The 16,356-nt window shown below is 61.1% G+C and overlaps 3 protein-coding genes across 3 annotated transcripts; 1 reads left to right on the top strand and 2 right to left on the bottom strand.

Annotated features, from left to right (window-relative positions):
* Positions 1–201: 201 nt before the first annotated feature.
* Positions 202–3,991, bottom strand: CHLRE_17g707750v5 (uncharacterized protein). Its single transcript, XM_001691649.2, has 6 exons — positions 3,810–3,991; positions 3,141–3,338; positions 2,687–2,813; positions 2,387–2,496; positions 2,062–2,187; positions 202–1,683 (listed from the first exon to the last, which is right to left on the bottom strand). Exons 1-6 carry the CDS (start codon positions 3,852–3,854, stop codon positions 1,492–1,494), a joined length of 798 nt encoding a protein of 265 aa, XP_001691701.1. The 5' UTR covers positions 3,855–3,991; the 3' UTR covers positions 202–1,491.
* A 54-nt stretch (positions 3,992–4,045) lies between these two features.
* CHLRE_17g707700v5 (uncharacterized protein) lies at positions 4,046–8,901 on the bottom strand. Its single transcript, XM_001691650.2, has 13 exons — positions 8,519–8,901; positions 8,254–8,355; positions 7,942–7,989; positions 7,351–7,437; positions 7,106–7,160; positions 6,662–6,765; positions 6,304–6,418; positions 5,991–6,066; positions 5,623–5,777; positions 5,275–5,393; positions 4,896–5,039; positions 4,609–4,700; positions 4,046–4,498 (listed from the first exon to the last, which is right to left on the bottom strand). Exons 1-13 carry the CDS (start codon positions 8,837–8,839, stop codon positions 4,375–4,377), a joined length of 1,542 nt encoding a protein of 513 aa, XP_001691702.1. The 5' UTR covers positions 8,840–8,901; the 3' UTR covers positions 4,046–4,374.
* Positions 8,902–9,778: 877 nt separating this feature from the next.
* Positions 9,779–16,307, top strand: CHLRE_17g707650v5 (uncharacterized protein). Its single transcript, XM_001691501.2, has 11 exons — positions 9,779–10,143; positions 10,427–10,625; positions 10,926–11,126; positions 11,452–11,532; positions 11,768–11,884; positions 12,233–12,345; positions 12,584–12,668; positions 12,841–13,125; positions 13,369–13,476; positions 13,666–13,767; positions 14,008–16,307. Exons 2-11 carry the CDS (start codon positions 10,503–10,505, stop codon positions 15,097–15,099), a joined length of 2,307 nt encoding a protein of 768 aa, XP_001691553.1. The 5' UTR covers positions 9,779–10,143; positions 10,427–10,502; the 3' UTR covers positions 15,100–16,307.
* The last annotated feature ends 49 nt before the right edge of the window (positions 16,308–16,356 follow it).

Raw genomic sequence — 16,356 nt, 5'->3', positions numbered from 1 at the left:
CGGTGCATCAACTAGCCTGAACAAGCTGCCCTTTGCAAGGAGCGGGGGTTCAACAGTGTGAATAGTCCTGTGATGAAGTGCATGGTACTGAGCGGAACTGACATTTGACGGCAAAATCCGCCAATTTTGTCCATGGGTGGGCTGCGCAGCTGCACCCCATAACTGCACGAAACACACAACCCCACGGTAAACACATCGCATGGGCAGCAAGGCTTACAAGAGGGACCTGGTGACACAGTCCACGACCCAGTGACACGGAAAAGCAACTACAGTACTAGGACTTTACGGGCGTGCCGCCTGCTCCTTCAGCCTTCTCAAACTTTAGCAGGTTATTGACGTGCGTTGCGGAACTAATGCGTACGTAGGACGCTCCACGGCTCCACCCTCCCCAGCCAAACACATACAAGTGTGTCAGACATCTACCTCAGTATCTCGCTCCTGCTACATGACGACACTTTGTATTGCTCCAGCTCTTTACCGTACTACCGCCCGCTTGTGGCGCAATTCAAGAGGGGCTCGGACTTGGTTTTGGCGCCGACATGTATAAGATTCTAGGCGAGCCTAGACGGAACCAGAAACTTCTTAGACGAGGAGAATACCGTAGGCAAAACTGGCACTCGCCAGCAGGTCACCGCACACGAGGCAACACCCCGGGCGACACACAGCTACTGCCGTGCCCACCGCGCACGCACGAGTACCATGCGGCAGCGCTCACAACCAGGGCACCCCATACGCATGTACCCCCGGTGCATAGCACGTCAAATGGCATTATGTATGGTGGGCCCTTCTCGGCCTCTAAAGCTCACGCAGAGCCTGAGAGTACAGCAGCCATATAAACAATACATCGAGCAAAGCATCCAGTAATCAGTCAACGAATCCACATCACTTGACGACGTAGACCTTGCGGGCATGGCCCGCCGCGAGCCGGTATGCTACGATCTTACTGCTGCATAACACGGGTCGACCCAAAACTAGTACGCTAGTATCACTACGCAGCGCCCTTCCCTACATGTATCCGCGTCTCCCCAGTCCGGAGGCGTAAATCACAATCACGTAAATCAGCCGCCGACAAGAAAGTGGTTTCCCCTCTCAAGGGAAACGTGGGCTGCGCCCACCGGCCCACGCCACGCCTCCCGTACATGTCCCGTATGAGCCTGCAAGCGCTGCCTCATCTTCCATAGCCGGGGTCAGTTTGCACAGTTCCAGCCCTCTTACCCAGCCTTGCAAACTCCCAACCCTGTTATCGAGACACACATATGCGATCAATAGGCGCGATGGGACAGGGTAAGGGGCAGGATGGCATAGTCCTGAAGTGTGCAGCGTATTCCCAGACGACTACATTCAATTTGCAACGTCATTTGCGATCAATACGGCCGTACTACAGTGCCCTCCACGGGTGCGACATGCCCCCACGGTGCGACACTCGCGGTTTGCGCCAGCCGACAACCCCCTTCATAACCACACACCCAAAACGCAGCTGCCATCAGCCCATCACATGTTCTTGCGCATCATGGCCTCGTGGGTCTGCACGTACGGGCGCAGCGCGGGGATGAGCGCCGGCACGGAGCGGCGGTAGTGGGCGTATGCGGGGCCCATGGCTGCCTCCAGGTCTCCCTCCTCCAGAGGCAGGCTCCACAGCACGAAGCCCAGGTTCAGCAAGGCGAACAGCAGCCGGCCGGCGGTCTGGAAAGCCGGGGAACGAAATGGGTGGGGGGTTATCAATGTACTTAACCCAAAGCCCCGAGTACCGATAGCCAGTGAGGAGTGAATGCGCAGGGTGAGTGGCGGGCGAGTCGTGTCCTACTGAGATGGGATACAGGGCGGCGCGCATTGGGGCAGGGGAGTGGTCTGTCATGCAGCAGCAGACTGAGGCGCACGGGGCGTGTGCGGCTGAAAGGACACGTTCCCTGGATGCGTCAACAGTCCTGGCTCGGCAGGTAGCCGGACATGCTAATGAAGCCCCAAGGCCCAGGCCCCATCACATGTGGCGTGTCAAGTTCTGCAGCTGCCCCATCCTTACCGCATCCCCCCTGCGCCCCGCCCCGCCCAATCGTTCCGTACCATGGTGGGGGCACAGAAGAGGAACATGAGCAGGCCGAGGTACAGAGGGTGGCGCACGAAGCTGTAGTACACGTTGAGCACCAGGCCGGGGCGGCGGTAGGTGTGCTCGTCGGCGCCAGTGAAGGCCTGGCCGTGCAGGTGGATTTTGGAGGTGCCTCAAAGTCAATCACAAACAAACGAGAGGGTGTATAGCGGGATAGAGACATACAGATTCGTACATACGTCAAGTTGAGGGATTTAGTGGGTGGCTAACACAGCACCACCACAAAGATACAAGGCGTATTCTTTAAGTCCGCTCCGCTCTTCAAGTCCGCTGCATCCCTACCTGACGGAGCCCGAACATGTCGAGGTGGTCGACCGCGAAGGTTGAGCTGAAGAAGAGGCCGAAGGCCAGCACAGCGACGCACACCACCAGGAGGTCGTACGGTGCCGGCACTGCGTTGCGCGGGGACGGGATGGAGTGGGCGAGCAAATGGCTCTAGTGGATGTTCCCGTAACCGCAGCTGCTTGTCTCGGGCTTGGAGCAGCTGCTCTGCAGCTTATGCGCCTTGACTGATCGTGCACAGCACGGCATGCAGGGAAGTAGTCACTTGCATAGCACGGCGTTTGGGAGTGAGCGACGCACCTTGCCAGACGGTGTGCGGCATGGGCTGCCACAGATGCATCAAGGTCAGCACCGCACATGCCGCACAGGTGACGAATAGGGTGCGCTCCCACGCGAATGGGACCACCTTCCTCATGTGCGCCTTGACCTGTGGGGCCAGATCGCAAAGTGTCATCAAGGCCAGAGCGCCCCATGTCTGCATGACGATTTAGTCAACAATACGGACTGTACGACATTTCTGGGTGTGCAGGCATGTATGCCGTATCGATACAGCACCTCCTGGGGGCGGTGCGTGCCGCAATCGACCTGCCAACGTTCTCGGTACGGTCATGAATGTGATGGTGGTTGGTGGAATGGCTGCATATGACCGGTGGTCTGCCGCACAGTGGCTGGTAGCTAGCCAAAGCCAAAGCCAAAGCGGCAGCTCGGGCTGGGGCGACGATCGGTCCCGCGTCAAGTCTGCTTCAACTCGCACCTTCGTACGGGACATGACGTTGTGCTGAATGGCGAGCGGCAGCATCAGTAGGCAGTTGAAGCACGTCTTGGCGGCGAGGTTGGGTAGAGCGAGGTCGATGAACGGTTTGCCGTCGATGCCAAGCGGCAGGTAGTCCGTCAGCTGGGGCACCAGCACGCTCAGGTTCCAGACCCAAGAGCTCATGTAGGTGATAGCACCCTGGGCGGAAGGGGGAATCAGGAGGCGAGTCGGGGAATCGTGGAGAGGTAGCAAGCAGTGGCAAGCTGCGGGCGTGCTTCTGGGCACTCTTGGCGGCGGCAAGAGCGCGGTTAGCCTGGTTAGCCCGAGGTTAGCCCGGCAACTGCTCTGGCTCCCAAGCACATAACATCTAAGGCGCAGTGTTCAACCACTTTCCATTATGGTGAGGAGTGCGCGCTTCGTTTTGCGCGTGAACGCTGTCTCTACGCGTCAGCTGCTGGGAGACCACGGCGCAGACCATCAAGAGGTGTCAGATTACGTCCTATGGTCGATGTCTTCGTGCTAAGATGCAGAAGGGCTTTCTTCGATTCCGAGCACTCGAGTGACTAGGCATGTGACGGAAGCGGCCCAGACGGCAGCCGGTTTTACAAGGCGCCTCTGGTAGATGAGCTAACCTTAAACGTGGAACGATCAAATCACGCAGCTACTTACAAAGGCGAAGACGTAAGCCACTAGGGCCAAAGCCTGCCGCAGCATGTTTGCTGACGAGTGAGGAACACCAACAGCAATCTGTCTCTGAGGTCAAAAGCTTGCTCACAGTATTAGTGGCGCCACAGCTGCGAGTTTGCGAGTGGCTCATGAAGCCAAATAAGCATCGCGCCAACCGCTGACCCTCGATTCGCGCCAGATTTGATTGCGCCGGTTAGGCACAGAAGCAGGAGAAGCGCGTTCGCACAAGCTTACATTGCATGCATGCTCACTACATTCAAAACAGTAGGTCACAATTGCCCAACCTCGCGAGAAGTTGGCGATCAGCAGCGCCACTCGACGCCTGCCCGACAATCGATCCTGCGCACCACGGCAACGACACGACGTCCACCTATCCAAGCGGAACCACCAGAGTGCAAGTGCGCCCAGCGCCAAGAGGCGCCAAGCTAACACAACTCGCCGGCTGGCGAGCAAAAAGCCCTGGATTACCCGCTGCCCCTGCATGGGGCCGCGCGCGCTTCCGCTTTGCGCATGCGCGGAGAACAACCCTGGCGCCCGCAAGGCCCCATCACACCGCCGCGCGCCGGTGGCCAAGCCCGCCAAAGCTTCCGCTGATCGCAGACTGAACCACCAGGTTGACGTTGAGGGCCGAGATGAACAGGAAAAGGAGCCACGCGATGACGGAGGCGTACCTTTGTATTTGGTGGGGTGGGTGGGAAATTGAGCACGTTACAGAGCGCTAGGAGCATCGCGACAGGTTGTGACATGGAGGCAGCTGCAAGCGCGTGCGCCAGGGACTCACCAGCGGTTGGCGAAGTTGCCGAGGTACTTGCGGCTGCTGGTGAAGTGCACCAGTGGGAACACCGCGAACGGCAGCGTCAGCGACAAAATCACCTGCAGTGCAGAGGGAGAACAGTCAACAGAAGGGGAGGAGCACGCGCTTGTCATGTCAGATTTGATGGCAGCAGGCTCGCTGGCTGGCGGCCTATCTTGCTCTCATTTGCATCGCCCTCTGTCGACTTGCCATGCTGCACCTCGACCCCCTAGCTATACAAGCGACATGGCAAGAAGTGAGCCGCTTGCACCCACCTGCGACAGCACCAACAGCTGCGACACCCCCTCGCGACCCATCACGGCGGCCACGGTGGCGGCGGGCACGATGGCGGCGCCACGGGTGATAATGCGGCGCAGCCAGGGCCTCATCTTGAAGCTGAGGAAACCCTCCATCACAATCTGTCAGGGGGCAAAGTGCGAGGGCGGCGAGTGGGATGTCAGGCTGAGTGCACAAGGCATGGGCACTGAACATGGGCACTGAACAGCCACAACAATTGCAAATTCTCGTTGGCAGAGGCTGGTGCAAGCCATTGCTGCCTTTGGGCGGGGGTGCCACCACCGGCGTTCTGCCTTTGACCTATGGCCGCGATGGGTGGCTGCAACGCACGCACACACACGCATGCATAACACGCACCTGGCCCGACAGCGTGCCGGTGATGGTGGAGTTCTGGCCCGCCGCAAGCAGCGCCACACCAAACAGGATGGAGGCGGCCTTGGAGCCTAGGCTCGAGGCAAGCAGCTCGTAGGCGTCAGCTGCATGGTGAGCCGAGGCAAAGCACCGAAGGCCAACGTAAGACCACGCGTAAGGGAGAGGGAGGGCACACAGGTGGAACGCAAGGAGTGGAGCTACGCATGCAAGGGAGCGCAGTGCAGCCTGTGGGGGCTGCTGGCTGCGCGCGCTGTTGCAAGCCAGCGAGGTGGGCATGCGTGGCATTGTAACAACAACCATTGGGCGAGCGTCAGGCCGTGAATGTGCGCTTACTGATGTCAGCAATGTCCTCCAGCGGCGGTGTGGCGTAGTGGAAGGCGGCGGCAGCCACGATGAGGATGGACGAGTTGATGACAAAGGCGACGAGCAGCGACAGGGTCGAGTCCACCAGGCCCAACTTGATGGCTATGGTGCGACCGGCCGTGGTCCTGCAGTCAGGGGCAAGACACAAGCGGTCCAGTGCCGGTTGCTATCGTGGGCCTGCTCCAGCTGTAAGCAGAGCTGTCCTGACAGCATGTGCAAGGCCGGGGCCGACGACCAGGCATTCTTCGCTGCGCGGGTGGTTGGTTCCTTGGCTGGGTGGGGTGCTGCGTGGGTGCAAATGGCCGGGCGAGGCGTGGCCAAGCGGCCAGACGCCGCACCTGGGGTAGGCGCGGGTCTGGATGACGGACGAGTGCAGGTAAAGGTTGTGCGGCATGACCGTGGCACCGAGGATACCTGCGTGCATGTGGGCGCGGCCGCCAAGGGCACACGGTTTGCGTCAGGCCGCCACAGGCCACACAGCCGCCGACACTCCCCAACAGCCAGTACCCGACCGTGCTTAACACAGACTCCCTACTAAGCGTCCCGCATGCGCGCCTGCACCACGGCCTTCAAATCCCAGTGCCGGGGTAGCCGCGCCAAACAGGCTGCGTGTGCGCACTCCTCACTCCTCACGCCGCCGTCTGCACCTACCTGTGGCCAGGTACAGCATGTCCTTGTTGGTGATGATTTCCTTGGACGGCAGGTAGCCGCGCATCACCTTGCCCATGTCGGGCTGCGCCTTCACCAGCTCGTAGATGAAGCACGCCTGGGGTGGCCGGAGCGGGCGGAGCGGGGGCGGGGCATCAAGGAGGAGGAACGGCCGAGCAATGCGGGTTCGTGGCGGGCATATGGTGGCCATCAAGGCTTTGCCTATGTGCAGACGCCGCTGGCCAAGAACACGCGCAAGCACTGCTTGTGCGCCGCGCCGCCGTGTGTTCCCCAGACGGGCGCTAGGACAGGCGGGTCACACACGTCTGCAGCAGCTAAAATGAATGATGGCGCCACGCACCGAGATCAGGGCGGTCAGCGCCCCCACCAGGATCTCCAGGAAGCGGAAGCTGCGCGCCTCAGCCACCAGCAGGATGATCACGTCAGCCGCCGTGATCAGCACACCTGCCAGAGAGCGAGCGGGCAGCCGGCCATAAAAGACGGATAAAAATTGGTGCGTGTGTGTGGGGTAGCATTCATGATTAGCTAAGAAAATGGCAGACGGTAGGCAATCTTGAGGGAGGGGGGGAGGAGGTAGAGAGCGTGTCCCGTTGTGCTGTCCAAAGGATGCGGGGCTGGCCGTGTGTCCTAACGGTGTGCTAGCGGTGTGCTAGTGGCAAGCGAGCAAGCAAGCAAGTGAAGCAAGTAAGCCGCGACGCAGGGATCTGCAATTTGGGTGCTCCACCCAGTGGCCGCCGAAGCAGCCCCCCGCGCACTAGGACCGCTGGACACTCCGTCGCCTCACCTGCCCACAGCGGGATGCCCAGTAGCAGGTTGAATGCGATGGCACAGCCCACCACCTGTGGAACATACGGGAGGACCGCGCAGTTGTGCTTCCATATGTGGAAATGCGCAGATGTAAACGACGCGTGCGCCACGTGCACGTATCGAATGCGTTCCATGTGCCGAGCCCTCCCCGCTTCCATGTTCGCACGCACCACGCACAGAGAAACACAGGCAGCCTTGCCACGCGTCACGTTGCACACCTACCTCCGCCAGGTCGGTGGCTGCGATGGCGGCCTCGGCCACCACCCACAGAAGCTTGTTGACATGGGGGTGGTAGGCGTCGCGGCAGGCCTAAACCGGCAGCGGCATGGGCACACGGCGCGTTTGCAGAAGTTGCGGTAACGGTGATGCAAGCAGCGCGTGTTGACAGATTCAGCAGATCAAGTGCCAGCAGGTTGCCGGCGGCAGTGGAGCCGCACTGCCTCGCGCGTGACGCCAACGCTCTCAGCAGAAGCCGGCACAATGTGCCGCTGCCTAGAGAGTCAGTTTGTCTGGGCGGGCGGCATGACAACTGGTGTTGCGCGATGCTGTGTGCCGCATGTGTCTTCGGAGCAGCTGCAACTCTTGCATTTGGTGAAGTGGCTTGTGCTACCCTGCAACTCGTGCGTGCTCGCTGACGCGCTGCATCCTTCCGTCCTCCCCTCCTTCCCTTCCACCCACTCGCCCCCGCAGCTACTGCACCATGTTCTACACCACCACTTCCGTGTCGCTCAAAACCCTAAAACCCTAAAAACCCTCGTGTCGTCTTGCATGGGTCCTAACCCTCTCCCTTGCGAGTGACCGCCGGCGGCTCACCTGAGCCAGATCGCGGTCTGAAGCAATACCGAGCTTGAGCGACAGGTACTGTTTAAGGTGGATGGAGCAGCGTAGATACGCATTGATGAGTTCGGGACAGCGGGGATTGCAGGCCCAGCCCAGCTCCTGACACTCCGCCCTGCACTGCACTCGTGCTAGCCAGTGTATGACCCAGCCCGCATCTCAGCCAGAGTCTCTTGGTGTCAACGAATGTCAGACAGATGAGACCCGGCGCGCGTGGAAAAAGCATCTCAACCACATTATCTGCCCTGTATCCCACACGTTGGTTGGCCAGCCGTCCATCCCGATTACCTGAAGGAACATGGCGCACAGCGAGGAGCACAGGACCACGAACAGCAGCGTGTAGCCAAATGACGACCCAGCCGCCAGGTCAGTGGCCCAGTTTCCAGGATCCTGCGAGAACCCGGCCGGCCAGCGGGAGGGCAAGGAGGATTCGTGGGGAGGCCCTGGGGTTGGGAGCCCCGTCTGGGGCCGCAGCCACGGGGCCAAGCCCGGCCAGCCGAGCATCGAGCTCTACCACCATCTGTATTGCAGTATATTCCATGAATTAGCCTACCATGTAGCCGACGCTGATGAGGAAGCCCAGACCCATGAAAGCGAAGAATTTTCTCCACCATGGCGCTGACTCCTCGGGGAATGAAAGGGACGCGTTCGACTCTGGCAGTGAGGGGAGTTCACCGCGGTCCTTGAAGCCCTCAAGCAGCGGCTCGTTCAAAGTGCTGTCGCCACGGACAGTAGCACTGCTAGGCGAGCCACTCGCCTCGACCTCGACCGCCACCACGGAGGTATCGATAGTGGAGCCATTCCCCTCATTATTATAGTCGGCGAGGGCTGGCGCGGCGCTCTCAGAGCGCGCGAACAAGCGCCCCAGAACCATTTGGTCGTTGGCCCTTGCCGCGCTTCGAGGCACACAAGATAAACTAACTTATGGAGAGCAAAAACGAAAAGCACCAGGGGATACCATATTAGCAGAGATTCCGAGATCGCGGCGCCAGCCAGGACACGCCAGGCCGGTACCCCGCCTTTCCCCGCCATCAGCCCCGACCCAGCAGCACTATTGGACGGTGGTTCCAGGCCCGTCGGGAACCTTAGCCGCATTCGTCTCCCTTTTCATAATCCTCTCGCCCCTTCTCCCCTGCCCGCACGGGTGCATCCCTGCTTATTACTTCATTTGCGCGAGCCCAGAAGGGTCCCGCCCTTGGTCCCGCCGCCTCCACGCCCCTCTTGTCTGCACTAGCATCATGTACAAGCTTTATGACTTGTATCTTGGCGCTGTTTGCGTGGGCTGCACTACGGTTTCTTAGCCTCTTAGGCGTGTGTCGTAGGCAACCAAGGACATTGCGAGTCGTCTCCAACCGTTCGCCACCAGCGCTAACCAGCCTTACTACAGTGCCCCCCGCAACACATGACGTTGCATTGCCGCAGACGGCGACCTTACCTGTGCGCGATGTAGGCGGCATGAGTGCATGAACGTGGTTCGCAGCAAAGTGTAAGCTTAAGCAGCCATCTGGTGTGGCGCAAGTGGCAAGGTCTGAACGTTATTGACGAGTGTTGCGGAACTAATGCGTACGTAGACCAGAGCGGAAGGTACAGACTTGCCGCGGTCATGGTCTGTGTGCGTACGACACCTCATGCAGGTGGATTGTACCCACCAGCAAGAGCAGGAGCGTTCACGATGAAGACGAGCAGATCCGCTGAGCCGGTTCCATCCGATTCGTGCGGAGTCAGCCGCCAAGATTGGGCAGGATTGGGCTGCCGCACTGGGGTCCTGGGGTCGCTCGGGTCCATGGTCCATTGTGCCAGTTGCGACGCTTTAGCTCACAGTGTCAACATTATACGCACGTAGAGTATCATCTGCGACTGCTAGCACGGGAGTTCTCTCAAGAGTTCCCATCTTTGCCACCTGCCTCTGCGAACCGGGCTCTTGAAATCTCTGCACGCAAACAATTCCTAAATAGCCCGTGTATAGGTTGCGACTCGTGGTAGACGGCGAGCGACGGCGCAAGCGACGCTGGCATCGTTTACTAGTCTTTGCTTCGGCTGCCAGCTCTGATACGCCTGAGCTGAGCAATACAGTTCTCTTCACCTGGGTCAGCATTATCATTGGTCCGCCGCGCGTGGCTCTGCTCCTCGTGCGGCTACGCGACCTGGACATGCGGGGCTTTCTTGACTAGCTCACAGGTGAGCGGTGGGCCGCTAAACGATGCACACAATGGGTCAAATGAGATAGGCATCCGAACTTGAGAAGCTCGACGCGGCCATCCAGCTCGTCCCCGCTCGCGCTCTTCTAGACTTTGCTCGGAACGACCGCTGACCCTTCAAGTGGGGACTGATAGCGCAATAGTGCCTTGGTAACGCCCCCGGTCGGTTAGGGAACGTTGGGTCTGACAGAGCGCTGGCGCGGGTCCCCTTCCTGCAGCCAACGCATCCGACCCTCCTCTGACCTGTCCTTCGTGCGCCGCAGGGCCCTTTCAGCGTTCTGTGCTTTCTCCCAGGGACAGCTATCCGCGCAGTAACACAGGGCAATCACACACTAAGCCATGGGCGGCTGCCTGAGCCGCACGGAAGTGTCGGAGGTCGACGTTGCGGTCACACCCCGGCGCCGGTCGAGCCGTACCGGAGGCCGCGGAGGCAACCGCTCAAACCGGGGACAATCGTATGTGGTAAGCAAGAATTTGGACCGGGAATGGAGATTTACGATGTCCGCAGGGCTAGGGATGGAAGCGTGCGGTATCATGCCTGGGCGCACGGCATCGCAACAATCAGATACTGCACCAAGCATGCGCAGGCGCGCAAGAATCAGATACCGCACCAAGCAAGCGCGCGCGCACAGCGCACATTCACTGCACGAGTTGCCAGGCTGCTGCCCGCCATGCGGCTGCAACTACCCACCTACACGCCTGCTCACAACGCCTGCTCAGTGCTCACCACACCTGCGCGGCTGCGCCACCCGCTCCCCGCAGATGAGAACATACACGCCTCCTCCTCCGCCTCCCATCTTCGGCTGTGAGGGCGAGTACAAGGTGATGGAGCTGCTGGGCACAGGCGGCACGGGCCAGACGTGGCTGTGCCAGCACCACGAGACGGCGCGCCGCGTGGCGGTCAAGTTCGTGCCGCGGCCGCTGCCGCCCGTGCTGGTGCCGCTCATAAGCATGGAGCTGCAGGTGCGGCGGCGCAGCGTGGGGGTCAGGACGGACGGACAAACACACACAAAACTACAGGGGGGCAATGGTGCAATGTGTACTTTGGAATGGAGGAAGGGCGAAGGCAGTGTGGGCGTGACGGCGGATTGGTGGTGCTGGGGTATGGGCTGGCGGGCTGCGTGGTGATCGGGGCAGTGGGCTGGGGAACTTCGGTGGCGTGACTGCTTATACACACAGGCGCCGGAAGCTTCGCGGGGCGGGCGGCGCGTGGGCTGAAGTGGGCAGGGGGTCTCGGCCTGTCACTGACGCTGCACACGTGGGCCGTGGCATGTCTGTGCCCCCGCAGCTGCAAGCCAGCCTGAGCGAGGGGCACCTGGGTCTGGTGCGCCTGGAGTCGGCCATGCTCAGCCGCACACACCTAGGCCTGGTAAGAGCGCGGGGTTTGGGTCCGGGTGGGATTCCCGTGTTATACGGGCGCAGAGGTGTAAAGGACCGAACAGGCGTGAATTTACCTATGGGCGGAGACTCGTCGAGCCGGAGATACCTGCACGCACTTCGTAACCCAAGGGGATTCGGCATCCGTCGGGCGTGGCCGAGGCTGTGCTGATGCTGGGTCGAGCGTTATTCATCGCGCGCGCCACCCGCGCTCTATCCGATTGCAGGTCATGGAGTATGTGGACGGGGGCACGCTGACGCAGTACGTGAGCAAGCGCACGGAGACACGGGACGAGCGCGGCGGGCTGAACCTCACGGAGGACGAGGCGCGGTACATGTTCCGCGTGAGTGGACAGGGGCGGTGAGGGTGGAGAATAAGGAGGGAGAGTGAGGGGTTTCCAGGACTGGATGGGTGGAATGGGGCACCAGGGCAGTGGGCGAAGGGCGCTTGTGGCGGGCTGATAGTTGCGCCAGTTGAATGGGTTGGAAGGGTTCAAGAGGCAGAGGCCCTGCTGGCGGTGGTGGCGTGCAACATCCCCATAGCAGCACTTTGCCGACATGCTCAGCACCGCTGCGGCGCGGCTTACCTAGCGCTCTCACCCATGTGCAGTACATGCCTCCATACCCCACTTGCTCCTTGCTGACTCTTCCACACTGATCTCTACCAAATACCTGTGAACATCTGTGTGCAGCAAATGGTGTCTGCGGTGGAGCACCTGCACTCTTCGCACGTGGCGCACCGCGACCTGAAGATGTGCAATGTGGTGCTCAGCTCTACATACCCGCCCGCGCTCAAGCTGTGCGAGTGAGTAACGTTTTACACGCAGTGTCCTACTGCTTGACCTGTCAATTTCCCATGGCATTCAGCCTGGATGGCCATCAAGCTTATTGCCGTAGCGACTTGCTGGCTCCTGCGATCGTGGCGCCAGATCCACGTCGTAGGCTGACGGCTACCTGGAACCCTCTGCTCAGAACACGTGACCGCGGTTGTACCACGGCATTTCCCACTGACGAGTTTCATCAACCTCACTTCGCCCGTGCAGCTTCGGCTTTGCAAAGAACTTCGACAACGAGGACAGCAAGATGCACACCTGCATCGGCACGCCCGTGTACATGTCGCCCAACCAGGTACGCCCGGGGCTTTGTTGTTGTGTTGTGAAAGGTTGGCATTGTGCGTTTCCTGGGCCCGCCGGTTAGCCGCATAGCTAGATGCTTGGTGCGCTACTGCGACTGCGCTCTACGCAAGAACAGCGAGCACCGGCATTGCTAACACGGCATGTCTTACACGCGTTGCTCGCAGCTGGCCACCGCGGCAGCGAACAAGAAGACGCCGACGCCGCCCACGCCCTTCCCCGGCAAAGCCGTCGAGCTGCCGCCGCCTGAGCCAACACCAGCGGTGAAGGCGCAGGCCGACGCCGACACCGCGGCCGGCGACCTGTCGGATGCGACGCCGGTGCTCTCCTACAGCGCACGGGCGGCGGATGTGTGGGCGTGCGGTGTGATGCTGTTTGCCATGCTGCTAGGCCGATTCCCCTTCGACCATGAGAACCACCCCGACCCCAACTCCAGCGATGCGCAGGTCGAGGTAAGGCACGTGTGTTCGCGTGCGTGCTTGCTGCTTGTATAGTTTCCTGCACAATAGCAGCGCGTTCGCACGTATTCGGTTGGGGGTCCAGTGGGAGGCCCCGGCGCGGGTAGTTCCCTCTATGGGGATGGATTGGCTGGCAAGCAAGCACACGCCCGCCTGGGCGCCTCCGCCGTGCGTGCACGTGTCCATTGGGTGCTCCTGAGCGGCCTTGAGCGCTGCCCTTACCTTTCTTGGCTGCAGGTGTGGAAGGAGCAGGTGCGGGCCAGCGGCGAGGACTGGCAGAAGATGCCACGTGTGGCGCCGTACGTGCGCCTGTTGAGCGACTCGTGCCGGGACCTGCTAGGCAAGGTGAGATGCTAGCTACGGCATTGTGGCTTGGAGATGCACACCTGCCAGCGCTTGGCGGTACCAGCACCGGGCTTGACTGACGACGGGACGCGGCGCTGGAATGCGGCGGTGGTGTGCACGTCTCAGTAGAAATGCCGCTGACCAGCACCACACTGTAGCTCGCTCTGACTGTGCCGATCATCATCACAGATGCTGCAGTTTGAGGAGGCGGACCGGATCAACATCTCCGGCATCCGGGAGCACCCCTGGTTCAACCTGCCGCTGCCCGAGCACCTGGACAAGACGCTTACGGTGCGTGCGGAAGCGTCGGCATGCGTGCCGCCGTTGCCGTCCCGGCCTTCACATACATGGGCAGATGTTCCTGTCCAGGCCTACGGCCATGCTTGCCAGCACCAATCCTGCCTTGCCACCCGCCTCGCCCACAATTGTAAGACGGGCAAGCACGCACCACTCGGCCAACCGCACACCACACGTACATCGCGCTGCATACACAGTCGTTGCGCTTGATTCTCCTTGTGCTCTTCAACGCAGGAGCTGGAGGGCCGGCAGCAGCGGCAGCACCAGCGGCTGGCCAAGGTCGCGCCGGCGCAGGTCGCCGCGCGCGACGCGGCCATTAAGGATCTCGTGCTGCGCGCCTCGCGTGTACCGGGCCAGCGGGCCAACGGTGGCGTGGGCGGAACGCGCCGCCCGCCGCCGCTCAGCATTCTCAACCCAGGGCTGTTTGCGGCAATCCAGGAGGCTGACCGGGAGAGCGACAGCCCCCGCACGCCTGGCCGGAGCACGCCCGCTGGCGACGGCTCGCAGACTCCGCGGCGTGTGACGTTTGCTCAGTCGGCGCCGGACTCGGAGCGGCCCACGGGCCCGGCATGCAGTGAGGCGGCCGTGTCGTCAGCGCAGGTGGAGGTGGGCCTGGAGGATGGCGGCAGCAACGCCGGCAGTGACAAGGGCGACTGCAAGGCTGATACGGGCGAGAACGTGACGCCGCCTGACGCGGTCGACGAGGGGAAGTTCATCACGCTGGACCTGTCTTCCGCGGCGTGGGCGGCAAAGCAGGTTACGCTGCCGCTTGAGCCCGCCGCGCCCGTTCCGCAGCAAGGCGACCCGCCAGCGCCAGTGCCATCAGAGGCTTCAGCGCCGGCAGCCGCTGGCGAGGATGCCGAGTCCGCCTCCGCGTCCGCAACAGGCGTTGCGGAGTCCGGTGTCGCGACGAGACTTGCAGCGGGCGCGGTGGCCGAGGCGGCCATTGCGCAGGCCCGCGTATCGCACGCGCGCTCCTCGGCGGCCTGCGGCTCGCCGCCTGCGGCATCCCTGGCTGCCAGCACCGCCACCAGCCTGCTCACCAACAACAGCAGCGCTACGCTGGGTGCTCCGGCAGTCAGCGGCAGCGCCAACGCCTTTCAAGATGCCACGGCTGCAGGCCTGGCGGCGGCGGTGGACGCGGCTGTGGCTGCTGTGGCGGCCGCGGCGGTGAGTAAGGAGACTAAGGACAAGGCAGCAAGCCGTGATCCGGAGCCATCAAAGGCAGCGTCGTCGAGCGGCGACGGACGTGCCTCCGGCGGCTCCGCCAACGCCCCGTGCACACCTGACAACACGCTGGGTCCAGCCATCAAGGTGTCGGCATGAGAGCGCTATTTTATGGAGCGCATGATATAGCGCGTCTTGACTTTGAGCCAGTACTCAGATGGAGTGATGCTCTGGGGACGGCTCTGTGACTAAGCATCCCTTGAAGTGGTGGCGTTTTGCGCCGTGTGCCGCTGCAGCATGCGGCAGATTGCACGGGGCCTCCCGAAAGGACAGTGACCGCGGGGACATGTGATATGGGAAGGGCAGCATTGAGTACGACTAGATAACGCGTCGTGTTTTGTTACCGTTTAAAATGTCTGGTGTCCTTTGGTTGCGCCGTGCTTCTTGGTGCAGCTGATCTTTACCTTGTGGTCACTTCAAGGAGGAAGGCAGACACACGTACAACCGAACGTTTGTCGTTGACCGCCGCCGGAAGGCTGGTTGAGGTGTGGCTGAGTCTGTCGGCGAAGAGCCGGCTGTGACTATGACATGGCACTTGCCTCTTCCACGGCATTGCTTGTGACTGAGGGAGGACGCATGAGGTAAAGCTCCCCACGTGGGATGAGGAATTGTGACCCGACGGTAATGCCCCTCTTTTATGGTAGTACATACTGCGCGGAACTGTTATGGATGCCGATGGGCATCAAGGAGTAATCAAAATGCAGTGCCGATCATGCTGGGTGCACGCTGCGGCGCCCCTTCTTTCTTTTATCTAGTGAACAGATCTACACTGCATTGATGATGTCTGGGTGGCTGGGTGGTGCTGAGCAATGGAAGGTCCATGCATACGGCTGGTGTTCAAGGGGCATGGCAAAACTTAGTATAATTTAGGTTTCTAGGACAGCTCCGACGCACCTCCAAAACTAACTCGTGTACGGCACCCCAACCCCACTCAGCCGTACATGTGTTTCTGTGGCCTGTGGGAGTCGGCAGCTGCGCGCGTGGGAGCGGGTAGTTGTACGGCGACCCGGCTCGGAAGCTACCTGACTATAGTGACGCGGGTCGTTCGCGGATGTCGGTAGGCGCGCGAAGGGGAGCGGATAATTGAGTGCGCACGCGTGTGGGAAGCTGCGACAGTGTACGGCGGAGCTCGGCGGGCTGGCAGTTGGCGCGCCGCGCGAGTGGGAGTGCATAATCGTGCACGCGCCGTTTGGGAACACTAGGGCGCAAAAGTCGCGTCCAGCGACCTGCACCCCAAGACACTCCGCCCATTGAATTGATACCCTCTATTTACAGAAATGCCCCGCACTCTGTAAGCTGCTTCCTAGGCCGAGAACGCTTGCTGCCGTACTCGTCCTCCCTGCGCGTTTTGTCCAG

This window comes from Chlamydomonas reinhardtii, chromosome 17, assembly GCF_000002595.2.
Source record: "Chlamydomonas reinhardtii strain CC-503 cw92 mt+ chromosome 17, whole genome shotgun sequence".
NCBI classification, from domain to species: domain Eukaryota; kingdom Viridiplantae; phylum Chlorophyta; class Chlorophyceae; order Chlamydomonadales; family Chlamydomonadaceae; genus Chlamydomonas; species Chlamydomonas reinhardtii.
The sequence above is the reverse complement of the archived record's forward strand: the minus strand, read 5'-3'. Positions and strand labels throughout refer to the sequence as shown.